The following is a 24,495-nucleotide window of genomic DNA, read 5'->3' as shown; positions in this document are numbered from 1 at the left end:
ATCCTTGGGTCTTTCGCGGGTGATCTGGGAGCTGATGATTCTGTCTACACGGGATATGGAATACGATTCAAGGGGGAAGAAAAGCAAAGAATAAGATTGTCGTTAAAATAATAGTAATTTTAATAATAATACAAGGTATTTCTTCAGCCAGTTGACGTCTTTCTCCTTATCCAACAAATAGATACTATGGTTTTGGTTTCCACCCAAGCGGTATCAGAGCAGCAGCAACCTCTTGCACGCCTCTCTCCGTAGCTAGGAGATTAAATTGGCCTGCCGCATTCCTGGTATCCTGAACCTCGATCCGGATACCAAGAAGATTAATCTGTCTCCGCGTCTCTGGAGAGATAGGATAGACAGAGGCGCCCAACCCAAGAATAAGAAGATCTAAAAACCATTGCCATATTATTAGCCTTCATAATTCGGTGAAGGATGAATAGTAGAAGCGAAACAAGCAACCCGTTCACAAAAATGGAGGGACGCTACGGTTGGAAAAAGAAAAATATATAGAAAAAACAAGGATAGAACTCACCAGGTTTCGGCCACACCAACTTCAACACGCCCCAAACCTCCTCACTAACCTCCCACTGTCCCTTCTCATTAATCATCGCTCTCATCCCACCCCCACTATCACCACCACCTTTGCCGGTCTCCCAAGGCCTCCACCTAAAAACCTCACCATCAACTAACAAACACCCATCTCCATCTGTAATCCTCACCCCATTATCCAGCTGGAACCCATCTGGCAAGCACGCATCAATGGCCGTCGATGGAGCCGCTACGTCCGCAAGCACATTCAGCGCACTAAGCGTTGATTCACTGGCCATGTCCCTGTCGAGTCCTTCTGCTTCGTCAGCGTCGGTATCGCGGACGTAGTGGCGACTAGGGTTGCGGTTGCTGTCATCACTGACATTGCGCGGTTGGGATTGCGGCTGGTGGCCTTGGTTTTTATTCTTGTTGGAGGAGTCGGAGAAGCAGGTTGTGGTCGTAGTGAAGTTGCGGAGGGAAGGGAGAGATGGCTGGTTAAGGGTGTTCAAGTACTGGGTTGCGGGAGGGAGAGTTCGGGGCCGTAACGAATATCTACATATTGCGAATGATGCGGGTGTTGCTGGTGGTAAAAGTGTATGCGATGCTGTCGAAGAGTGCAATGACCGGAGAAGCCGGGCGGCCGGTGTCTGGAGCCGCATTGTGAGTCGGGCAACTTAGAAGATGGAGGTGGAATCGCTACGCTTTCTTTTCAATGCGCGATATAGTTAGGAAATATTGTAATAGATGACAATAATTATCCTGGTAAATCAACAATTGATGATGCTAGATAAACGGAATGCTCTGCGATCTCACTGAAGCTCTTTTGTCCGATGGATGAAGGTGGACAGAACTCAATCACTTCCGGATAAAGGAAAAAATGTAGTAGAAAGTAAATTAGAATTTGGCCTGGTTATAAAATCGCTGGCTTCCTCCGCCGGGTTCAACAAAGCTTGGAATAAGCGCGCCTTGGCGATATCGCGCCAAGTCTGGCTCGCAACACTTAAAGTTCCGCTCCGCTGTTAGCTTGGTTGGTTCTCCGCTCTCCTAGATTCCTCTACAAGTTCAGCATCACATCACACCTCACACAGGACAAGTGCAATAATGGTACTATTACTACTCGATCCAAGTTACTCTCGGTTTGTTTTCATTTGTCCAGATATAGACGCCCCACAACGCCACTGGCAGCATGATCATCCCAACAACCAACTTAAAATGAACTTAATTGCTTCGCATTGAAAGGTATCTAGCTATTACGTCTATGTTGGTCTACTATGAACCGGCCACAGCCACATCAGAAGTATCCGACTTGGGGGGAGGGGTTCTTTTCTTTTTTAATAAAAGGCAATCATTAATTCCCCACAACACTGTTCCGCCCCAGAGCGGAATGGCCCTAATAAAGCTACGGGGCAAAACCATACAATTTCGCAGCAGAAGATAATTTCAAATCACCTTCAAAAGTGATTCGTAAACAGAAAGAAAATGAAGAAAATGAGCACGGCTTACCAACAACACCCCCGCCGACCCACCTAACGCCAGCCAAAAGATTTCGCAACTATTCCACAGGTGCATTAACTGACCCTTACTGGAAACACCTCCTATCCTTCCCTCCTTTTTTCTTTTGCCCCTTTCCGTTTCATCTTCCTCTGTTCTAGTCAACAAGTTCCACGAGGTCCTGAATGCTGGATGGCTATCTCCGAGGATATTTCATCATGTGATCTCTACCGAGTATAACCATTGCCGTCTGCTAGCTGAGGGAAGATCTTTCCAGTCTCGAACTCGGGCCATTTCTCTCCTCATCTGATTGGCTAGAGCTGTCGTCACCCCCCGCCGCGGGCGCGCTGCGTAAACGTTCGGCGCGGTCTTGTAACACCTGCGCCTCTGCAGCTGCTCTCTGGGCACGAATCTGTTTCCGCCACATGCTTGCGTATCTTCCCTTTAAGCTAAGAAGCTGTTCATGAGTTCCGCATTCGGCCACTTGTCCGTTATGTAGCACAAGGATTTGATCTGCTGTCGTTATCGTGCTCAGGCGATGTGCAATAACAAGCATCGTGCGACCTTTGGACAATGTTGACAGCGCTCCTTGGATATGTTCCTCCGTTTCCGTGTCCAAGGCAGCAGTGGCCTCGTCGAGAAGAATGATCCGGGGATTTTTGATAATCGTGCGCGCAATAGCCACACGCTGTTTCTCTCCTCCGCTCAAACGTAGGCCTCGTTCGCCCACTTTCGTTTGATAGCCGTCGGGGAATGCGAGAATCTTGTCATGGATGCTCGCGGCCCGACACGCAGCGTAAACTTCCTCGTCCGTAGCAGCCGGGTTTGCATACTTGAGATTATACATTAATGTTTCATTGAAAAGAACGGTATCTTGAGGTACAACACCAATATGTCGACGAACTGAATCAATCGTTAGGTTCTCAACTTTGTGTCCGTCAATAAGGATATGACCCAGGGAAGCATTGTAGAACCTGAATAGAAGTCGGAAAACGGTCGATTTTCCCCCGCCAGATTCGCCAACCAGGGCGGTTGTTGTTCCAGGTCGGCAATGGAAACTCAAACCATTCAATGCAGGTTTACGGGTATCGTATGCAAACCTCACTTCTTTGAAGATAATCTCGCCATTGCACCGCGGAAGTTCGCGTGTGTTGGGTCCATCAACGACAGTTGGCTGTTCCCTGAAAAGTTCCAACATCCTCTCCGAATTTATCATTGCAGACTGGATAGAGCGGAAAAATGTCCCAAAGAAGTTAAGTGGTCCTTGCAGCTGCGCCATGTACGTCAATAAAGTAACGAACTTCCCAACCTTCTGTTCGCCTGTTGCAACTTGATAGGCAGCGAGGAAGCATGTGATCAGCAGTCCCAGCATGAAGACAGTATTTTGGCAGGTATTCATTAGCGTCAGAGAAAATAAAACATGATACTCGGCCTTTTGGAAATCGGTAACAGCTCCACGATACCGGCCAAATTCGTACTGCTCTGCGTTGAAATATTTCACGGTTTCGTAAGACACCATCGAATCGTTTCTATAGAAAATGAGTCCGTCAGTCAGCAGAGATTTTCCGAGTAATCTTCGAAATAGGATCCACTCACTTCACAGCATCTTCTTGCCTACTCGCATTGACCATCTGGCGGCGGATGGCGGCCCTCCATTGCGCCATGCGAATGGTCACATAGAGGTAGATAAAAGTAACGATTGCCACTACTAGGGCGTAGTATACGTCGAAAACAATCCAAAAATAACCCACAGCGACGCAGAGATCGATCAGCATGGGCACAACCTGGAACGTAAACTGTTCGAGGAACGTGTTGATAGAATTGCCTTTACTTAATGCCGACAACACTTCGCCAGTCTTTTTGCCTAGATGGAAATCGAGACTCAGGCTATGAACATGTTCAAAAGCAGCTGTTGACAGTTCCATGTATGAATACTGTCCAACAGGAATCCATAAAAAGGAGCGCAAGGAACCGATTAAGCCCTGACTCCCCTGTAACCAACGGAAGAAAACATAGAGGCAAATGCCACGCCATGGAATGTAAAATTCTTCTCCAGTCTCTCCGGAGAGGACGTTGGTTATTCTACCAATCTGAATGGGAACCATGACATTGATGACAAGCTGGAGAATGACCAGGAAAAAACAGGCTACAACTGTCAGCTGCAGCCGTCGCGATTTGGATGGCCAGAGGTAAGGAAAAAATAAGGAATAGCCGCTGAGATATTCCCACCAGCTGGTTGAAGGTACAGTAGTCGGTCGAACCCAGGCGTCCTCTGCTGGTTTAGGATCTGGATCATGTTTTCGGTTGGGAGATGACCCGTAGCCATCACCATTCATTCCGCTAAGATGACCATTTAACAACCTTGTGGTCTCTGAAGCCTCCCTGGAAGCGAACCGTGCAGTATCTTTGCGACGACGGCTTTCCCATCCAATGGAATTTAGGGTATAGAAAACAACAATGCCAAGCAAGGTAAGAACCCTCACTACAGCAATTATTATTTCCACTGTTTCCCAGGAGGTCATGGTATTCCTTAGAGGACCACCAGCAGGATTCCCAACAATTGGCTCATGGTGAGGGGATGTGTAAAGGGCCAAACAACCGCCCAATATTATCAATTCCAATGGTATGGTGAGGGTCCAAGGAAGCAGTTGGGCGTAAGTCGGTGAGGGTGTTGTATCCACGAGCGAAATTAGGATTACGGTATATGCGAAAAACGAAAACACGATGTAAATCTAAAATTCATTTGTTAGTGACAAAATTCAGCTGCGAAATTTTGCATCAAAGTTAAAAAAAGAATATTGGGGTCTCACCACTCTGGATTGACCACACCACCAATGCATTTGACGATCTACGATGACGTGTGTCATAGTAATAGCCGCATCGGCGACAAATGTAAGCAAAACACCCACTGACAGCCACTTGAATGTCAACTTAGCATTTGGAGAGAAATCAGACACAGGTGGAGCAAACACGGCAGTACTCCGCATGCGCGTCGGTAGCGGTCGACCACCTGGTCCTGTTCGAATGGCGGGAGGATGGGCAGGTACTTTCCTGGCCGATATGATAGAGCGGGATACAAACGCTAAGAGGAAGACAACAACAATGATCACAGGGGATATCGACCTGGTGTAATCTAGAAGTCTCCTGATCTCGGTGTGGGAAAATGATGGCGCGCTGCCAGCACTGCCGGAGAAATCCATTCTGCCTCTAGCAACAATTCCAATGCTAAGCCCGCAAAACAAAAAGAAGAAAAGGAAAAGAGCCTCCCGCGTTCAATCCGCTTCCATGACAAAACCACTAGGGCTTCAAAAATGTGTAATGCTGCAGAACGACTAGTTACGAAGCTGAACAAACGATATTGAGCTCGAGCCGAACGGGTGCAGGTTTGAAGTCGTCGGGGAACGAAATAGTAGCCGGAATAGGTGAATTGCCGATTGTCTCACTTCTGGACTCAGCTAAACAGATGAGACTATGGCCAGGCGCAGAGGTGAAGACTTTCGAAAGAGCGCGGGGAGAGAGATAATGAGAGTAGAAGACAAAGTATCAATTTTGGCGTCAGCGTTGTTCGAGCCACGGAAGCGAATTGGGCGTGTACAAAAAGCGGTAAACAAGCGAAGGGGACCTGGGCGGATTGCCGAACTCCAGGAAACTGCGGCGGAGAGGAAAGAGCCACCCTGCTACTACTGCAGTGGAGAGAAGGAAAGAAGAGTCATGGGCGGAATCAGCTCAGGAGAATGATGGGAGACAAAAATTCAGCGATAGGGAAGGACCAAGGAACACTCTGATGCTCGAGCACAGCTATCGCGAGAGTAGCTTCGGTGCAGAAGGATCGGTAATGAAGAGGAGCCCAATATGGGTTAGAGTACAGGATGAGGCGTGGGGAAACAAAAGAGGGAGAAGAGAAAAGAAGGGGAAGAGAAAAGAAGGAGAAGAAGAAGAGAAGAAGGAAGAGAAAGAGAAATGAAGAGGCAGAAGAAAGTCTGGAAGGAATTAATTATGGGGGTGTGGCGGGAGTTGGTCGGACTTTCCGAGGCGCTGGAGCTTGGGAAGGTTGGCTTCGATCTATGGATAAGATCTCCAGCGGCACGGGACCTGCGCTGGGGCAAAAAAATTATATATCAGACTCAGGCCGAGTGGAATAGGCCGAACCAGACAAACGGCAGAACCCAACAAACAACCTATTTATTCAATTGAATCAATAAATCAATTGTGATTCTTGCGGATCTCTCCCGCACCTCCTCCCCCGTCGTAGGTTCCTCTCCCTCTCAGGCCTGTTCCCGTTCCCCTGCTACCTTTCCCTTGAACTTCCCTATTTCCCCAACCCTCCAAGCCCCTTTTGCAGCGTGGTGATTCGTCGGGCGGTGTATTTTATTTTTATTTTTATTTTTATTTTTATTTTTTTTGCAGACGAGTCGGTGAGCGGTCGCAGGAGCTATATAAGGCGGTGAGGCCGCTTCAGTGGCCCCGGCAGAAAAGATTCCTCGTCGCCAATGACACGCCAGTCGGGGAGACACGGAGACCTCCAGGCTAGCAGGGATGGCTGGGATAGCCGGTTCTTGCGCGTGGCCTGGCCGCTGTTCGCTTTTCCCTGTACTCGGTAACCAGCTGCAGCGCGTAAACGCTGGGCCTGTGCCGCCGCCGCAGTGGGGGTGGGGAGTGGGGAGTGGGGATTTGGGATTTCGTCAAGGTGTTCCTGCTCCGTCTGTTCTGTTGCGTGATGCGCGCTACCGGTCAGCAGCCCATTCAAGCCAAGGATAATATCGAGGGCAGGAACATACTGAGTACTTCACGGATCATTTGCGACCAAGATCTCGGGGTGGAATGATCACGGAGCCGCAATCGCAGGGTGGGACGGCAAAAAAAAAAAAAAAAAAAAAAAAAAAAAAAAACTACTGGGATTTCGAGAATAGATGAGATGCATTTCCTTGAATATGCACTGCTGAGGTAACTAGCGATTTCAAGACTTCAGCTTTCTTATATTTCGCGCGCTACAGAGTAGCTACCTTCGAATTTTACGACTACTACGGCACTCGAAGGAATCATTCCCTTACGCCAACTAAGCCTTCCAAGGTTGCTTTGTTGTCAATTTGTGTATCATACGAAGAAATATTACTCTTGGTCGTGTGCGGTTTGCGTTGGCTAGAATTGATGTCCGCTAAGCCTATCAACTATCGAATCTCCAGCTAAGTTATTTTTCTTCTTCCCTCGCTTACGGCTATGATCTCTTGCATACAACTATGCCTATTTCAACAGCAATGCTGCTGCAATCAGTTTTCATGCTGCTCGTGGCTGCCACGGTCGATCTCGCATCGTTAGGCATGTCAGAAAATACAATCCTGTTTAGACCCGGGGCTTGATGGGGATGTGAAATGGCTAGTTTTTCTAGTCGATGCATCATCTTGCTGTAGCTAGCGCAACCTTGTGGTATGGATGGTAGGATGGCGGCAAAGTGATGGAGGAGGCGTATTTTATCAATCACCGACAACAAACACATGAAAATTGGTGCTGCATGAGGCGAAAATATCATTCGCCAGTAGTCCACGACCCAGTCAGTTTGGCCTTAGCTACTCGTACAGTGTACTTCCGTTGCTAATCAACCTGCATCGTCGGGGAAAAAAAACAATTTGCATCACCGTCCGGATTTCAATTGGGGTATTTTAAGAAAACTTCATTGATTGTGGTATATCATATCTAAAAAGGAACAAGAAAACATACCTTGACTTATGAAGGCTGCGGGCAAGATTGTTTTGGGATTAATCCAATCCCATAGAAGCGGTAAGAAGACGGCTCCTTTTCTCATTCTTCAGGCACAAATCGCGCTGCCCGAACCCTCCCCTCATGCTCTTCTTACACCAGTGCCTGGCTGCGAGGAACAAGCGTCCACAAAAATTGGAAGATAGAAATTAGAGAAGCAAAGGAAATTTTTCATTCTAATTTTTATCACTTTTATCAATGGCTTTGCTCCAAGCCCAGAACGCTGTACATTCCATGAACCCCCCCCCTGCGGGGCCAAGCCAAGCGGCGACGGAGACCGCACATTGCGCTGTAACGCCAACTGTTAAAAAGAAATACCTTGTCTTGCCTCTTTTGACAAAGAGCTTCAAGAAGATAAAACGAGATAAAATAAAGTGACCAACTCAAGAGAACAAGTGCAAACTGAGAACGACAAAAAAAATTCAACACAGAAAAACAGAATTCAATCACTAACTACCCAATTCTGCATGCTGACGGGCTGATTCTGGTCGTTCTCCCTACCACCCGAAGCGGCTGACTTCGTGTAAATTGCTGTATGGCCGTGCCCTGTCCGATGATCCGTGGAGCCGGGACTTGGGTCTGGCTCTCGTCGACGTAATTCTGCTGGCGCTTGGTCACCCCCCAAGCCCATCTCGGACGTCTCGATTGTTCAAAGGATGGAAAAAGAAATACTCCTTGATGATTGGAATGGCCAGAGAGTGGTCGCGGCCGCTTACGCTGTAGTAGTGCCATTTCTTGAATGCGACTGTGATTGAAAAACAGATGTGAGAGGGCCTTTAGGGAAAGTCGTCACTCCCAGGTTATTATTCCCCCCCCGGCCCTTTTCTTTCATTCATGTTGTGGTCAAACCCATGCATGGCAAGGGCTCAGTTATGTCACTTTTTGTCACCCGCCCTCTGATGCATCACATTTCCTTCGTTTGTATCCAAACCGCACACCCCCTCTACTCCCACCATAAAAAATGTATGCTGGTTTCTGCCTTAATTCATTTATTGAAGCATTGCCCGACCTTCCTGACAAGGAGGAAGGTCATGTACTGGGGGCGGAAGTTTAAAATTCTTCCTTGATGGGCGGCCACTGCTCATCGGGCGCTCGCTCACGCGACTATCTTGCATGCACGGCTAACTTAAGGACCGCCGAATTTAAAATACCCTCTTCGGACTTCAAAATTGATGATCCCTGGGGGCCGTTTGCCAGCCACGGGGTCTAGAATCACTCCACTCTCGGAAGTATCATGGGATAAAGTTAATTCATGATTATTCTTACAATAGGACTCCTCCCCAATAGCATTTATACAGCGTCTGTATATATATATATGCTGGACTCTTTACCTGCATGCACAATAAAACCAAACTGGAGGATATTGAGAGCCGTCATTTTTCTCACTGCTCAATACAGGCTACTCCTAGTTGATTCGCCTACAGACACCTTTATTTATCCCCGGAACAGATGTTGCCTGTAAAACCTCGCAAAGTTTCCATGGAACTTGCCCATTTTGACCTGTCTGCGGGAAGTCCGTTTACTTTCCCGTCCTGGGAACTATCGGCCTGCCGCATTATAAGTTACAAACTTAGTTACGCTAAATCCAGATCTGGACCCTCATTTCAACCGGTTGCGAATTGCTTTTTTTTTTTTTTTTTTTTTTTCTAAGTCACACTCTTCTGAGTACTAAGCTCTTCTAATTAAATAATACCAAGACATGCCGGAAGAGATATGAATGAGTATGGCCGGGTGTTTGCTAGTTGTGATAATTTCCACACAAATGATTCAACCGTTCCGAACTCATCTCTCTAGGGACATGGTATTAAAGCGCAGACCATTCCCCGTCCTCAATCCTCACTGCTTGGAGGACGAATTCCAGCATAGGAACCGCCCAGATCAGCCGTGCCGTGCGCATCGGTAGGATCCAAGTCCATTGACAATCGTTTTGCTTATCAGAAATAAATCAACACAGTCAATTCAGGTGGGTTGGTTACACCGCGTAACATTGGGGGGGTTGAATGAAATGTATTTCCTCCTCACCATGAAACTGCTTTGGGTATCTGGGCGGTTACGACCGTCAGAAGAGTATGGGGGAAGAGGTACAAACGTGCCAAACTGATATGCAAAGTGAGATTCACGGCTTTAAGCTACATATATCCCAATGTGGGTCGCAGCCCGAGTAGCAAGAAAGCCATCTCTTCAATTGTGCCTATGGAATTTGTCGATGGCTCCATTTACATGGATCATCATGAATGGGAAAAGCCCTGTATTAAAAGAAGGATGCTTTCATTTTTCTTCGAAGCTGGATAAATCGCAGCATAGATATCAGTGTTTTATGATTCTGTGCCAGCTTTTGGTGAAAAAGAAAAACCAATCAAAAGTTTTCGACCAAATTAACCAAGTCATGCATGAATATATAATTTTACACATTCCACTATATTCAATATTGACAGAAGCTTTCTTCTGCATTACTTAGATACCTTTTTCTCTATATATCCCAAAGAATCGATATTTTTATCTCAAAGTGTTGATTGGGAGATACACAGCTGACAAACTTCACTATCGGAAAGTATTCTTCTGGCCAGCCACTGTGAAAAGCGATATCTATAAACCTTGTCAATATCTATATTCGCCATGTGAATGGATATCCATCTGCTGAATTACAACCTACAAGGGGGGGGGCCTTGAAATACATAGCGGCCTGAGGCAGCCATACCTTTAACAGGGAACTTTAACTGGACCCTGTCGACGACGGTCAAAGCTCCCTCTGCTGCAGCGGAAAGGGTCGAGTCCCTGTGTTGAAGCTGGTGGCGGAAGCTCTGTGGGGTTGTAACTGGGGAGGAAATAGGGCCGATTTCCAAATTATTGGTTGTAAGTACAAGACATGAATTGAGAAGTTTGAGTCGAGAAGAGCGACGAAGGCCTAGAGTAGAGTTAGTTAATTACATTCATGGATATTAATTATTTTCTGTTCTCGGTCTACAGAGCCCCTCATCTTAGTCAATGGAATCCTCACGCCTTTTGTCCTTGCATATTCCAATATAGATTTGAGCTGTCATGTTGGGTTCTGTGCCCCTCGTCATGTATGTATGTCTTGGAAGCCCTAAGGCCGACCAATGCAGGGTCCACACCTCCTGCGAATCATGAATCCCTCCAGTAAGAAGGATAAAGCTAATTGCGCACAGAGCAATGCGATTCTAGAACATCGCATGTCTTATATCAACTGTGTTGACTGACTTGGTGTGAGCAGGGTCTTTCTCAGAGGTGGACTTCTCAGAGCTGATAGGCCAGGAGGCATTGCGGTAGTTAACTAACTAGTTCCTTGTCATCGGCGGCCTGGCTTGGCTGACAAACTTCCGCGCCAGATTCTTGCCTAGACTTCTGCACCTGGACCCTCCCACCTGCACGCACCTCACATCCCATCTCAACAACACCCACTAGGCACCACGCTCTCTATCCACCAGGACCACCATCTCAGCTGAACTAGTTCATACCCCTCATCCCCCACGGTCCACGAAGCTTTGCCACCTTTTCGGAACCTGCTAAGAGCTTCCTCACCTTGCACTTTCAACCTTGTTCATGTTGCCCGTTACGCGGCAGTCACAAGACCCATTGGATCTCTGTTGCCTCCGTGAATCTGGTGCTGTCTGCTGCCTCCCACTCCTCTCTGTTTCTCATCCCAGCAGCTGCGGTAGAGATGGATCCGCAGTCGTCACCGGACTGCTCAGCCGCCTGGATCTGAGCTTCCAAGATGTCCGAGTCCCGCCAAAGCGAATCTCAGTCTGGCGCTGCTCCCCCTTCAGCACTTAATCATCCCCCTCCGCCACATGCGCCCTCACTATCCTCCCACCGATATACCAACCGGGCCACAAGCGCCTTTGCGCGGTTCGCACATCCTTTCATCTACGGCTCCAGGCCACCAAGCCCTCAGCCAAGTGCTCCGCAGGAGGCGCTGGTTGTCATTCACCCCTTGCACCCTCCAGTGCGGTAAGTTGCGGTGCATTGGCATGAGCCACGTGCCATTTCATTTGTTGTTTTACCGCTATTGTACAGCGCGAATACATCCTTATCTCTAACACGATCATTTTTATACGTGTTACGTTATCTAGACCTACTCCCTCACAAACCGTCGCGCTAAACACCAACGTTCATATTGCTGCCCTTGACATCTCGCCCCAACGAACACACGCCATTATCGCAGGACGCGGGATCCTCAAGACCATCCGCGTAGCGCCCGACAGCTGCGCGGAAGAATTTGACCTGCGCGAGGCTATTTTATCGTATCATTCCACCCGGCAGGTTTCAACGGGTGCCTTGTCTGCAAAGCACAAGGACCAGCTTGCCGCAAAGGATGTCAAGTGGTCTCACGGGGAATATGACCGCATCATTGCTACAGCTGCTGCCAATGGGCGCATAGTTCTCTACGACTTGAACAGGCCGGGACTCGAATTGGGCCGGCTCCAAGAACATAATCGTCAAGTTCACAAGTTAGCATTCAACCCCCATCGCGGGGCATGGCTTCTCTCTGGCAGCCAAGATGCCACTATCCGGATGTGGGATTTGCGGATGGTGTCGGGTGAAAGGGGTGCGATGAGTTTTGGTAGTAAAATAAGGTTCAATGGCCATAGCGAGGCTGTCAGAGATCTTATGTGGTCGCCGGTTGATGGCGTTGAATTTGCGACAGCTACAGATAGTGGTGCTATCCACCGCTGGGATGTTCGAAAGGACAATGCCCCGCTGATGAAGATCAATGCCCACGAAAAGGCCTGTTTTTCAATCGACTGGCACCCGCACGGAAAACATGTTGTAAGTGGCGGTACTGATAAGCAAATTAAGGTATGGGACTTTTCAACTACAGATCGGAGACAGAAGCCTTGTTTTCAGCTCCGCGCTCCGCAGGCTCTTCACAACGTGCGCTGGCGGCCCCCTTCGTGGGCTTTGGAGAATCAGGAAGTCGCAAACTGGCAGTCCACGCAAATTGTAACTTCTTATGACTATGAGGATCCCCGAATTCATATATGGGATCTACGCAGGCCTCATATCCCGTTTAAGGAGATCGATCGCTACAATCGGCCACCCACTGATCTGGTGTGGCACTCAAGTGAGCTACTATGGACAGTAGACGGCGATGGCAATTTCACCCAAACAGACATCAAATTTGCACCCCAGGTGATTCAGCGCCGGAAACCTTGTTCTGCAGCATGGAGCCCAAACGGAGACATTATCGCTGTGAATCACAAACACCCATCAAGGCGGGGATTGAACATGAGCTTAGGTCCAGCGGAATTTTTAGGCCTCAAGTCAGGAAAGCCAAGTAGCAGCGAAAAAGGGACAGCCAGCCTCAGCCTGACAGATGATGCGCTAGATGAGTCTGCTCTTTCTTCGTTGAGGAGAAGAACCAACAAAAGTGCTTATGCTAGAAGCTCCAAGTCATTGAGTGGAACTTCTCCGATGTCAGAAGACAGTCCTGCCGTTATATCTCTTGAAAAAGCCATTGCACATAGTGGTATTTTTGAGCCGAGTCAGATTGGAGCTATGGGCAGTGTTCCCGGTGCGACATTCGACCCGGAGACATTTAGATATCTTGCTAAGCACTATTCATCTCTAATGGAGAGTTCTGATAGCAAGGGTTCTTCGTCGAGCTCACTGGAGAGCCTGCACATAAGCCTTGTTAACAATGCCGATCGTGCAGAGGACGTCTCGTTATACAGGCTCGCTCAAACATGGAGGATCATCCAATACGTGGTTGCTCAAGAGCTTAAGGTTAGAGCAGAGCGCCGTGCGTCCACTCCGAAGAAAAAAAAAGAGAGCACGAAATCGAAAATATCAGATCATGACAATGCTCTTGAGAAGTCGCAAACTTTGGAAGAACCTATTCCTGATAAGCTTAAAAGTCGCCTGTTCAAAGGCGTCATAGAAACGGAGGGTTCCCCACGTGCACCGACAGATCATGAAAGCACATCAAACATGACAACCCCTCTCGCTAAGCCCTTGCCGGACTCTCCTCGCATCGAGGAGAACAACGGCGACAGTTACCGGGGCTCGGATTCTGATCACGAGTTTGATAACATCCAACCCCTACCACCATCCGTGTTAAGCTCCAGTGGACATGGGGCTGCGAAACAGAGACATTCACCAGATGCTTCAGATGTTGAAGTCGAACCAACGAGCAATAATCCCGAGCGTCGAGCTACAGTAGTCAAGGTACAAGGGTCGCCTAGGAGCTTATCACCAGATCGCTTGTCTAGGCGAGAATTAAACATGACAGACCTATTCACCGAGGGCCGGTCCGCACCTCGTGCAATTGCTGGGGGAGCAAACTGGCGTTTGCACGATCTTCCCACATATGGAAACCGCGATCTTGAAGAGGAAGATTATGATCAAAAAGTAGAGGAAAAGAGGGCAGCTCTGCGAGATTACAAGTCATTTCCGAAGAGGATCCTGTCGCTTGACCCTCCTTCACATGACCATCCTGCCAGAGCCCGTCCGCCTGTTTCATACACACGTCACGATTCTGCGGAAAGCTTTTCGATGTTTTCTGCATCCACCGATAGCTCCCAAAGAGCCAAATCTATGGGTGAATCATATTCGCCACATTCAAAACCAGAGGAATCCTCTCGAAAGGATTCGGGTGACTGGGCAGCTGCGGCTGGGAGCTCATTGGGAAGAATAAACGAACTTGAAGTCGGGTCCCCTCCCGAATCGGTCCTTCAGAAAGCTCATAATATTCATTCTTCAGATGACTCGTCACTTGTTAGTTCACCGTCGGTGTCCAACACTGTTTATCTTGAGCGACCCCTTAGCCCTCTACCCTTCCTTGCAGAAACCTCCGTTGTAAGGGATCAATCACATCGACACACACCACAAGGTCCTCCTTCTCCAGGAAGGCCCGCACCCGAACATCGAGATCAGTCTACATATTGCCTTCTTAGAAGCTCTGAGGAAGATGGTGTCGTGCTCCCTCTCGCCCCTGACGAAGCTGACAACCTACCATGGAGTGCAAGGAATATTATCAAAGAAGCTCTTAAATATTACTACTCAAGCTCACTAGTCGACATACAATCAGCTGCTCATTTGTTGCACAAAATGCATTTGCTCTATTCCTCAATCGATGAGATTCTACCATATGAGGAGCGTGATCTTATTTTCAAATCTTATAATGAACAACTTCTTAGGCAGGGGATGTTTGTTGAAGCAGCAGAACTTCGACTACTATGTGTCCCTGACTATCCCTCTGTTTATGATTATGCGCAGCAAGATACATTTATCAATGTGTACTGTTTCGAATGCAAAAAGCCTTACGAGAACCCGGTGCGGGATAATCAGCGATGTCATCGATGCAATACTCCGCAGCCGCCGTGTACAATATGCATGAGCCGAGACCCTCCTATGGAATGGACTCTACAGGCTTCTGCCCCATTTGCACCATTCTCTACCTCCTCAGATAAGTCTTCTCAAGATAGGGATGACTGCACAGTTGGTAGTGACATTCACACCGCCTACCGCCCTCACGGCACCGCACTCTGGGCCTGGTGCCAAGGGTGCGGCCATGGTGGCCACGCAGCATGTCAAAATGTCTGGCTAAACGACATTTCCATGAGCGAGGGCGGATGCGCGACACCAGGGTGTCTTCACGATTGTGGACCAGGTCCACGGCGTCAACAGAATCGCTCCTCCCTTGTTGACGAACGCAAGCGGGTAAGGGATACTTTATCTGGACGGCAATTGAGTCGGAACTTTGCGAAGCGGGACTCGTGGACTGCTGGTGAAAGCAAGGCTGTGGAGCGGGTACGTGGGATGCTGGGTATGGCCACAACAGCAAATTCAGCGACGCCAGCAGCAACAACGTCGTCTGCTTCCACGACTCTAGCAGCGGCCACAGGCCCCCATGTAGCTAGTGGCGGCATGGTTCCAACTGCGTTGATGTCCCCGAAGAAAGTCAGGTTGGTCACCCCGAGTGAGCAAGGAGGCCACCCGCCGAACTTTAAGGGACGGGGGGTTGGAAGTGGAGCTGGACCTGGACCTGGACCTCAGCCGATTTACCATCGACATTCGATATCTGAAACTTCGTTGACGACGAAGCAACCCTAGAATTTTTTATTTTTTAATTTTTTTTAATTTAATTTAATTTAATTTTAAGCTTTTTGTTCTTCTTGTCTTGCCGGATTGCACATCTGCCAAATACCCTTTTCTCTTTTCGTTCTTGCCTCATAGTTTAAGTTATTCCTTTAGCGTGGCATATCAGACGGTCCAGGCACCGTGCACAGCATGGGCGGTTAGGGGTTGAAGGGGATTAAACTACCCTATATAACATGGGATGCCTTGGGCTTTCACCTTTCGTTTGCTTGTTTGTTATTATTTGTTATGTTTTTTGGGGAACTGGCAAGGCATTATTAGCCCTTGCAGTTTCCTTTTCCATTCCCTTAGGCTTTTTTTGGACCTCTACATTTGATGTCTTGCAATATTCCACGCGGGCTTGCAAGATGGTTGGCAGATTTTGGGCATGTATTTTAGTGTGTTTTCTGTCCATCTGCGTAGCATGGTTATTAAAGGGGGAGGAGGGCCATAGTTCGTTGGTTGATGTATCTATAGGTAAAAATGTAATTTATCAGGGTTAAAGTGTTCCTTCTACTACCCGCCTATTAACTGCTGTACCTAAAGAGGTGCGTGTTAAACGTCAGATCTCCCGGTGGATTCCTGCATTAAATTGTGGGGGGAGCGTATCTGCTATGCTGCACCACCATAATTCGCCCCTCCTTTTATAATTATTTCAGGCAACAGGGAGGGAGGCATCTGGCGATCTGTGCTATGCTTCGCACACGTAGACAGGAAGAATGACCGCGAAGCCTTAGTGAAGCCGGCGGGGAGTAGAGTGGCCCTTTCATTAATTAAAATAGAATGGGATGTGAGATTGCAGTGTATAAAAATGAAAAAAAGGGATATTTTTCGATTTGCAACAAGGGGTAATACATAAACTGAGAACAGACTTAAAATACCCAAGTATAAATGTCCGATTGAGATTACTGCTAAAGGCTTGCCTGCAGCTTATCTTCCGTTCGAATCACACATCTTAGCCCGGGACCTACTTCAGAATCGTCTCTTTTTCTTCGCTGGTCCTCCACCACCAGTACCTACACCTTTATTCCTCGCTTCCAACTGCTTCCTCAGTTCTGCTCTTTTCCGATTTGCTCGCTCCTCTGGGGTCTCTTCCTTTGCTTCCTGTTTGATTTCCACTTTTTCACCCAGCTCCGGTGCTAGTGGTTGTTCTGAGGTTCTTGTGGCTGTTCCATATCTAGGTGGCGGTGACAATTGAGGCATCCTTCGATCTGGTGAGGATTCCTTCTGTGACGTCGAAGCGGCTGGCTTGCCACGGCCACCGATCATTCCTAGCTTGCCACTTGAGTGTCTAAGTTTTGCTGTCTGGTGGGTCGCTGGCGATGTTTCCATTTCATCGCCGTCCTCATCATTATCGTGGTTTAGCGTTCCTAATTTCGGAGTTTCAGGGTGATCTGTAGGTGAGGTCTGCTCGTCCTTCTTCTTTCTACCGCCGATCTGACCAATTACCCCCATGCCACCAGATTTAGGTTGTGCTTTTAACGGAGGGGAGGATTTCCGTTGGCTGGCTTTTGGTAGTTCTTGCTCAGCTGGTCGTGAGACCGAGCTGTCGGTGTCATTTTCCGATTCTGTGGGCATATCGTTAGTGTCGGCAGCTTCCTTCGTTAGCTTTGGACTTGATGCTGTCCCCGGAGCGTCAGAAAGATCTGATGCTGTTGATTCGATCGGCGTTTCCTGACGCGGTTTCTCTGACTTTTTCTTCCCGGCGATGGTCCCAAGACTTCCCTTGGCTTTTGTGGTTGATTTTGGTTTAGCTGCTGCTTCAGGTTGGGCTTCAGATTCTGTGGATTCTGCTGATTCCATTGGGGAATTTTTTCGTCTTACGAGCTGTCTACCGCAAATAGTCCCAAGGCCCTTTGGTCTGCGGTTTGGCCCTGGTTGAGTATCATCTTGCCCGTCTTCTTCAGAAGCAGTTGCTTCAGAGGAATTTGATGCTCGTGATTTCTTCTGTTTGGAGTGGTCTGCTACATCTCCTGTATGTTTCCTGCTTTTAGAGCCTAGGGAAAGTGAAGGGCTTCCTTCTGTAGAATCTCCATCTGAGTCGATACGTCTCTTCCCTGTGGGCATGGTAGACTTGTGGGGGGTATTGTTTTCAGACTTTTTACGCCTGCGGCTTTTCAGCCTCGGTGGAGTTTCCATAGTCTAATATGCAAGTTTTAATACGAATCATTTGGATAAGAACTTGGGAAGTTTATCTGACCTGAAATTCATCGTCGTCACTTTCCGTAACCTCTTCTTTTTCTACTGGAGGCAGCCGTATTTTTGATGCACGTTCCTCTTGGTACTTGTCCTTTCTCGCTGCTTGACGAGGCTTGTCAGCGAGACCTGCAGCTAGCTTGTTCCACCAGTTCTCAGGGGCGATGCCATCACTCTGTCGATCAATAGATGAGAATGAGAGCGACAATTCACTCGCAATATGGACACCCAGGTTGTAGTCAGCATCTTTAGCTTGGTATTCATTATTCCATAATTCTTCATCGAATGGTGCAACTCCTTTAATAAGCTTGGACGCTTGAGAATATACGGAATCCTTCCGAGAGAGTCGCACTCCTCCCATGCCAGGAAATACGGTGCTCAGGTCGACGCCAGACGACTCTATTTTGTCAAATAATTTGCTGAGAGCCCAATCTTTTTGCTTCACTTGCCCTATTAGCGACATGATGCGGGTGTCATGGTTCACCTCCCCTTTTAAAATTGGTAGGAGGATGTGTTTAGTCAAAGCATTTGGTGACTGTTGCGAGAGGGTAAACGTCCACCGTAGCGGGTCCAACGGAGCTGGTAGCTTTGTTGATGTACTGAGTTTGAGCTCATTGCCTCCCGTCTCACTTGCTAGCGACAATGAACTGTCCTTGGACCCTCGTAACGCGTCTGAAATTTTCTGTAGGAGAACAAAATATTGTTCATCATCCTCGCTCGGATCGATGCTCGTATTATACTTGGACGCGTTATTGTGGATTTCTTTGCGGGTCAGGCTTTCGGACCATACATAGGCCAAGTCTGTCACGAAAATCTCACACCCCAGATTGCTGGTAAGGTACTTATAGAGAAGAGGAGGAGTAGGGTTGCCACATGGAAGCTGGAGTTTCGACCACTTTGACATATTTTCAGTCTGAACAAAATTTACTTAGCTGTGAAATGTACTGAATAGAAGGTTTATGTGAAGAAAATAAAACCAGCATCATCTTTAGATTGTTTCTGAGGTTGTTCCAAACATCTAGGCATCGCAGGCAGATCTCAAGGCGATGGCTTAACTAGTTCTGTTACGTATGGAAGGTTTCCCGAACTCGGCTAACCTTCCCAGCTAGGTTAAGCTCAACCGACTGGAACCAGTCCAAAGTTGATCACCGTGTGGCGTCGTCTCCTCTCCACCTCAACAATCAAACATATACGACCAACTCCAAAAATGTCATTCAGAGTCCCCGATAGAACTGGTTCCAAGAGGAGCAGATCGCGCTCCCCGTCGTCGTGGCGCCGCCCTGAGAAATTCTCTCGCCAATCGGACGGAGCCAGCACGGCGAATGGCCGTTCTCGAACCCTCCCTCACAGCGGTGCGTCTGGGCGGTATCCGCGGAGCATGAAAGAACAGACTCAGTTGAACCAGCTCCAAGAAGATGAAAAAATGCGAGAATGGGTGGCCCAAGAGGATGATTTTGTATTAAGGCAGGCAAAGAAGAAGGCAGAGATACGGGTGAAGGAAGGACGCGCAAAGCCAATTGACTGGCTTACGATTACTCTCCGAGTTATAGATCCCACGAGGAATCCCTTGGATGATGAAATAGCAACTTCCGAACTTGATCTAATCGATCCAGAAGGTGTGTTCGAAGGTTTATTACCAGATCAACTACGCGACCTTGAGACAGATATCGATACTTTTTTGACACTGGAGAAGCATCCCAAGAATAGGGATTTTTGGAAGGTTTGTTATCGCATTTGGTCGGTGTTGTTATGGTAGGAGGCTGACTTTCCTATAGACAATGAAAATAGTGTGTGAAGACAGCAGACAGAAGTCACAGCCATTCGGTCCGGAAGGTCGAGCCATGAATTCTGTCGCTGATGATATCAACAGGCTTCTTGGCCCGAAGTCTTACGAAGAGCTAGAAACACTGGAAATCCAAATTCGGCGGAAACTAGATTCCAAAGACCCCATCGACACGGATTACTGGGAGCAGCTCTTGAGAAGCTTGACTGTTTGGAAAGCTCGTGCGAAACTGAAAAAGGTCTATCAAGCTGTCATTGATGGCCGCATCAGCGGGCTTCGGAACCAGCAAAAGGAAGAAGCGGTAGCTGTACAGAAGAAACTTGCACCGTTGGCGCCTCTTTTGGTGGCAAGTAGTGGCCTGCTGCCGAGCGATATCCTGAACAAGGAAACTGTTTTAGACCTTGACCCTGAACCCCTTTTGCACCTAGGAGCACAAGATAAAAGTCTCGATATTCTAGATGAAGAAGCGCTTTTAAGCAAGGTGGTACGTTCAAACCGCTTTAGATCTTATCCCATGGATCGTATCTAACACTATAATAGGCTCTTGATCGCCAAAAGATCCTAAAAATGGGATTTGTCCCTCTGCGACACCGCGCTATAGAGAAAATGTCAACACTAGTTACCGCCCCTTCTGTAGATACTTCTACAGCTCATTTTGCATCCCGGTTTGCGGCGATTCCGAATGAAGATTTCTCCCAGGCAACAAGAGCGTTGTACGAACGAGAAGTGGCAAGAGGAGTCAGCGAGAATGAGGAAATTTTCGCTGGCGAAGAAGCTGTGAGTACAGCTGCGAAGCCAACATGGGCCAACAAGTACCGGCCTCGCAAACCGAGATATTTCAATCGCGTCCAGATGGGTTATGAGTGGAATAAATATAATCAAACACACTACGATTACGATAACCCACCTCCGAAGGTTGTTCAAGGGTATAAATTTAACATATTCTACCCCGACCTGATCGATAAAACCAAGGCTCCGACCTACAAAATAGAGCGGGAAAACGGCAGGAAACGTGGCCAGTCATTTGCCCCAGCTGGCGAAGAGGATACATGTCTTATTCGATTCATTGCTGGTCCTCCTTACGAAGACTTGGCGTTTCGGATAGTGGACAAGGAATGGGATTACAGCGCAAAGAGAGAAAGAGGTTTTAAGAGCAGTTTTGACAAGGTATGAATAACTGAGCGTGGCATTTACTACCTACGAGTTTAGTCCAATATTAACTCTTCCTAGGGAATTCTTCAACTTCATTTTCAGTTCAAAAAGGTATGAGAGTTAGATCCCCATTTCGCTTACATGTACCGAACTAACATGGATTTTGTAGATATATTACCGCAAATGATCGTTTCGTTATGCCACGATTGGGGATGCAGAACTATGAGTATGACATTTCTCGTTACACAGACCTGCCGTTCTGTAAGTCTGGGTCCCACATGGGTCATAAGATGCTGTTGGAGGAAGTGGTGGAAGCTACGGCGGGTCACTTACCTGGGTTTTGCTGCTAAATGTCGAAGAATTCAGCTTTATCGGGCCAGGCATTACAAGCCATTGTTATGACGATAACGCATAATGTTACTATTCTCTGGTTGAATGTGACACGAAATATTTGATGACCCACTCAGCTCCTGTCGGAATTTATACCCAACCACGCGATGCTGTCAGGTCGTGGGGCTTGTCTACCATTTATAAACAAGAACGGTTGAGGCTTCTGTGCCACATAACTCCCCAGATCTCATGTGGTCATCAGCCAATAGGAAATTTGAGATATCACATATTTCAATTAGAAACCTGTATTTCTGAGCCATGCTGAGTTCATCAAGGACGTGATGCATGCATGGTCGATTTCCCGGTGACAGTCCAGCTACAAAAGAGTTTGAGGACTCTTCGGTGAATCAACCATTAGGATAACCAGATTTTGTTTTAGGGGCAAAAAGAAAAACGAAGATGAGGAAGGCAGAACAATAAATATATTTTGGTTTGCTTGACAGATAATGATTTTCCTTCAAGACCAATCCCAGGCAAATCCTAGCTTCAGGCGCTCTTCCAGATCGTCAGTGATCGGCCACAGGTTACCATTCCTATATTTCTTATCAAAAGCAACTATTGACAGGGCAGCTCCGGCACGTACCCGTTTTGCAACCAATGCGACTGATTACCGAGCGAGCTTGCTTGCTTGCTTGACACATTTCAAAAATCTAAATCTTGGCGATTCCTGGGCATTAATTGGCCCTGCAGCATGTTCCACAAACGTTTGCTTCTCAGGAAAGTATGATTGCCATGGTCTCTCATATTTATCATAGTCCGTGCTTTGTTTGCCTTAGGGAGCCTATTTGTACAGGTTGTCTGCAACAAAGTTGCTCTAACTATATGCGCTGGCACAAGCAAGTATTAATAGGTTTAACTATGCATTGGGCTGCCTGAATCCTCTTTCCGGAAATGCGCTGCTGTTCTCCATATCTTTGTCTCACAGAGTCTGTTTCTAGAAGTCCAACAGTTAATACTCACACCTTTCCGAGACCCATTGACCCCGCTGACTTCATCATCATTTAAGACATGCGAATTAAATTGTTAGGTTAGCTTTAATCAAAGAAAGAACACCACAATGAGAAACTACAGTGATTACCATCATTTCGAACCGCGAAGTCCAGGGGCACAATATCCTCTCTTTGAGACTACTCCGGTCTATAGGACGCCTCCACTGGAGCAGTCTGTGTCCTTCACTGACACCGCCCGGCCTGGAGACTTCGTTAATTCTTCATCATGTTCTAATTCGGTATCAAATTATAACGACTTGTCGCACCTAGATCCGAATTTTCCGCGACATCCAAAACCGGTTCAAAGTCCATCGGCTCTACTCCAGCATCCATGCCCGCTCGCCATGGCTCCGAGTTTTACCCCTGACTCCAATTACACTAATTACGCTTGCAATCTCGATTCTAGAAGCTACAGTCTTCTAGTTGAAAATACTACGACTGAGTCACCACTGACTGCCTCCAGGTTCAGCCAGAACCGTGCGGCAGCTGGTAGTGAAAACTTCTGCCAGTCGCCGTCATATCCCGAGCTTTCACCAGCCTATGGAGAGAATATTCCCATTTTACCCCTCCAATTTCATGATGAACAGCAAGCACCATCGCGTCAGCAATTTACGTTCTCCCATCTACGGGAGCCATCAATGGAGCGCTTAAGTCCGAACCTAGGGGCCACTGGTTTTCCATGGTCGCCAGAGCCTTCGCGCGTGTCTAGCCCATCGGAAAGGTCTAGTAATGTGCAGTTTAGTCCAGAGGCCACGACGGCTTCCACAGGCCACAATTTGTCCGGTGGAGAGACTGATGATGAAAAGTCGGATGAGCCCTACTCCAAACTGATATGGCGAGCACTTCAGTCTGTTCCTGACAATAAGATGGCTCTGAAAGAGATTTACGAATGGTTCGAAAAGAACACGAAGAAGGCAAGGAATTCGGATTCGAAAGGCTGGCAGAACAGCATAAGGCATAACCTTTCAATGAATGCGGTAAGTTTACTCCCCCTGTGTTTTGCCCTCATACCTTTCAAATATCTTCTTACTTACTGACTCTATCATAGGCATTCGAGGGTGTGAAAGATACCTCATCTCCTGATGGAACCCCAAAGAAAACGGCGAATGTATGGGTCCTTACCAAAGAAGCTCTCCAAAACGGAGTGCAGTCAACGACAAGATACCGAAAATTGGGGACACACAAAAAGTCTTCAAAATCAGAACATCCGGCTCCTCAACGCCAAAGCTCTGGGGCGAAAGGTGGCAAGGCTGCCAAGAGAAATGCCAAAATGAGGCGTGTTAACCAGGAGCCTCATGTGGAGCAAACGGCTAACAGGGGAGTCGCTGGCTGTTACTACCAACCCCGGGATGACAATATTGCGATTCGTAACCTTCATTACCCTCACCAGATATTTTCTGACCATTCAAACGGTTTCGCATCGGATAGCTTTGGCCTCCAGAGTGTGATCGACACGCATCCGGACTCGGGGTTGGGCGACAATAGCTCTTTTTCCTATCCCTTATTTCCAGAGAGCAATGAATTTAACCCTGTCTTAACGACACATGATGGAGACTTAAATTGAACGAATCAACTTGTGCTATTTTGTGCCAGTTTTGATCCCCCCCTCTTTCAACGGCATGATGTACTGTACATTATTAATTCCCTTTTTTCCCCTTTTTTTGGTTTATCTTTCCTTGGCGCACATATCAAGTTCGCGACCGCTTAACTCTCGAATTTTTTTTGGCTCTACTGGCTTTGGGTTAGGTTTTCTCCTGGCGGGACGGTTAAAGTATTTCTAGGGTTGGTGTGTATTTTCATTGTTTTTACATCGCTGATGATTTGCAGGTTGCTTGAATTTGATATCCTTTTTTTTTCCTGATTATCATTCCGCACTATGATCGACACGGCCCGTTTCCTTTGAGTGCAATTCACAGCGTGTACATTACAATAGACGGGATGTTTACAGAATTTGTTGTGCATCCCCTGTTTTCTGACTGAAGAATATCGATTTTAGCTCTTTTGCATATAACTTTATTTGTCCTTTTCATTTTCATTTTCCCTTCTTTTCCTAACATCCATGTGTGTTTATGTTTGTTGTCAGTTTCATCCATAGCAGTCAACCCTTCGTCTATAAGG

The 24,495-nt window shown here is 47.5% G+C and overlaps 8 protein-coding genes across 8 annotated transcripts; 3 read left to right on the top strand and 5 right to left on the bottom strand.

Annotated features, from left to right (window-relative positions):
• Positions 1–11: 11 nt before the first annotated feature.
• Positions 12–1,625, bottom strand: BDCG_01726 (uncharacterized protein). Its single transcript, XM_045417263.1, has 2 exons — positions 530–1,625; positions 12–384 (listed from the first exon to the last, which is right to left on the bottom strand). Exons 1-2 carry the CDS (start codon positions 1,182–1,184, stop codon positions 185–187), a joined length of 855 nt encoding a protein of 284 aa, XP_045274122.1. The 5' UTR covers positions 1,185–1,625; the 3' UTR covers positions 12–184.
• A 95-nt stretch (positions 1,626–1,720) lies between these two features.
• Positions 1,721–6,399, bottom strand: BDCG_01725 (vacuolar ABC heavy metal transporter). Its single transcript, XM_045417262.1, has 3 exons — positions 4,827–6,399; positions 3,613–4,748; positions 1,721–3,545 (listed from the first exon to the last, which is right to left on the bottom strand). The coding sequence occupies exons 1-3, from the start codon at positions 5,214–5,216 to the stop codon at positions 2,270–2,272; spliced, it is 2,802 nt and encodes a 933-aa protein (XP_045274121.1). The 5' UTR covers positions 5,217–6,399; the 3' UTR covers positions 1,721–2,269.
• Positions 6,400–6,448: 49 nt separating this feature from the next.
• Positions 6,449–7,336, bottom strand: BDCG_01724 (uncharacterized protein; the record flags this gene model as incomplete). Its single annotated transcript, XM_045417261.1, has 2 exons — positions 6,449–6,718; positions 7,250–7,336. 2 exons carry the CDS (start codon positions 7,334–7,336, stop codon positions 6,449–6,451), a joined length of 357 nt encoding a protein of 118 aa, XP_045274120.1.
• Positions 7,337–7,435: 99 nt separating this feature from the next.
• BDCG_16411 (uncharacterized protein) lies at positions 7,436–8,964 on the bottom strand. The gene has a single exon (XM_045425652.1). The coding sequence runs from the start codon at positions 8,500–8,502 to the stop codon at positions 8,224–8,226; it is 279 nt and encodes a 92-aa protein (XP_045279728.1). The 5' UTR covers positions 8,503–8,964; the 3' UTR covers positions 7,436–8,223.
• A 1,807-nt stretch (positions 8,965–10,771) lies between these two features.
• Positions 10,772–16,991, top strand: BDCG_01723 (WD repeat protein). The gene is made up of 3 exons (XM_045417260.1): positions 10,772–10,835; positions 10,938–11,739; positions 11,862–16,991. Exons 2-3 carry the CDS (start codon positions 11,504–11,506, stop codon positions 15,841–15,843), a joined length of 4,218 nt encoding a protein of 1,405 aa, XP_045274119.1. The 5' UTR covers positions 10,772–10,835; positions 10,938–11,503; the 3' UTR covers positions 15,844–16,991.
• BDCG_01722 (uncharacterized protein) lies at positions 16,074–19,105 on the bottom strand. The gene is made up of 2 exons (XM_045417259.1): positions 18,068–19,105; positions 16,074–18,009 (listed from the first exon to the last, which is right to left on the bottom strand). Exons 1-2 carry the CDS (start codon positions 18,965–18,967, stop codon positions 16,840–16,842), a joined length of 2,070 nt encoding a protein of 689 aa, XP_045274118.1. The 5' UTR covers positions 18,968–19,105; the 3' UTR covers positions 16,074–16,839.
• Positions 19,106–19,270: 165 nt separating this feature from the next.
• Positions 19,271–21,185, top strand: BDCG_01721 (cactin; the record flags this gene model as incomplete). The annotated part of the gene is made up of 5 exons (XM_045417258.1): positions 19,271–19,783; positions 19,839–20,330; positions 20,387–21,013; positions 21,077–21,109; positions 21,168–21,185. 5 exons carry the CDS (start codon positions 19,271–19,273, stop codon positions 21,183–21,185), a joined length of 1,683 nt encoding a protein of 560 aa, XP_045274117.1.
• Positions 21,186–22,445: 1,260 nt separating this feature from the next.
• On the top strand, positions 22,446–23,941 carry BDCG_01720 (forkhead domain-containing protein; the record flags this gene model as incomplete). The annotated part of the gene is made up of 2 exons (XM_045417257.1): positions 22,446–23,354; positions 23,426–23,941. The coding sequence occupies 2 exons, from the start codon at positions 22,446–22,448 to the stop codon at positions 23,939–23,941; spliced, it is 1,425 nt and encodes a 474-aa protein (XP_045274116.1).
• Between the last annotated feature and the right edge of the window lie 554 nt (positions 23,942–24,495).

The sequence above is a fragment of the Blastomyces dermatitidis genome, assembly GCF_000003525.1.
Source record: "Blastomyces dermatitidis ER-3 genomic scaffold supercont1.2, whole genome shotgun sequence".
Lineage (NCBI taxonomy): Eukaryota > Fungi > Ascomycota > Eurotiomycetes > Onygenales > Ajellomycetaceae > Blastomyces > Blastomyces dermatitidis.
Note: the sequence above shows the minus strand (reverse complement) of the source record. Positions and strands in the feature narration are given on the sequence as shown.

What these genes read in the sequence shown, in the direction of transcription:
- BDCG_01726 (XM_045417263.1), bottom strand. Translation starts at nt 1,184, where the DNA reads ATGCGGCTCCAGACACCGGCCGCCCGGCTTCTCCGGTCATTGCACTCT. An exon ending in GTTGGTGTGGCCGAAACCTG is followed by an intron (nt 385 to 529) that starts GTGAGTTCTATC and finishes AATGGTTTTTAG; the next exon opens with ATCTTCTTATTCTTGGGTTG.
- BDCG_01725 (XM_045417262.1), bottom strand. Translation starts at nt 5,216, where the DNA reads ATGGATTTCTCCGGCAGTGCTGGCAGCGCGCCATCATTTTCCCACACC. An exon ending in GGTGTGGTCAATCCAGAGTG is followed by an intron (nt 4,749 to 4,826) that starts GTGAGACCCCAA and finishes AATGAATTTTAG; the next exon opens with ATTTACATCGTGTTTTCGTT. An exon ending in AGGCAAGAAGATGCTGTGAA is followed by an intron (nt 3,546 to 3,612) that starts GTGAGTGGATCC and finishes CATTTTCTATAG; the next exon opens with AAACGATTCGATGGTGTCTT.
- BDCG_16411 (XM_045425652.1), bottom strand. Translation starts at nt 8,502, where the DNA reads ATGGCACTACTACAGCGTAAGCGGCCGCGACCACTCTCTGGCCATTCC.
- BDCG_01723 (XM_045417260.1), top strand. Translation starts at nt 11,504, where the DNA reads ATGTCCGAGTCCCGCCAAAGCGAATCTCAGTCTGGCGCTGCTCCCCCT. An exon ending in CCCTTGCACCCTCCAGTGCG is followed by an intron (nt 11,740 to 11,861) that starts GTAAGTTGCGGT and finishes TACGTTATCTAG; the next exon opens with ACCTACTCCCTCACAAACCG.
- BDCG_01722 (XM_045417259.1), bottom strand. Translation starts at nt 18,967, where the DNA reads ATGTCAAAGTGGTCGAAACTCCAGCTTCCATGTGGCAACCCTACTCCT. An exon ending in GTGACGACGATGAATTTCAG is followed by an intron (nt 18,010 to 18,067) that starts GTCAGATAAACT and finishes CTTGCATATTAG; the next exon opens with ACTATGGAAACTCCACCGAG.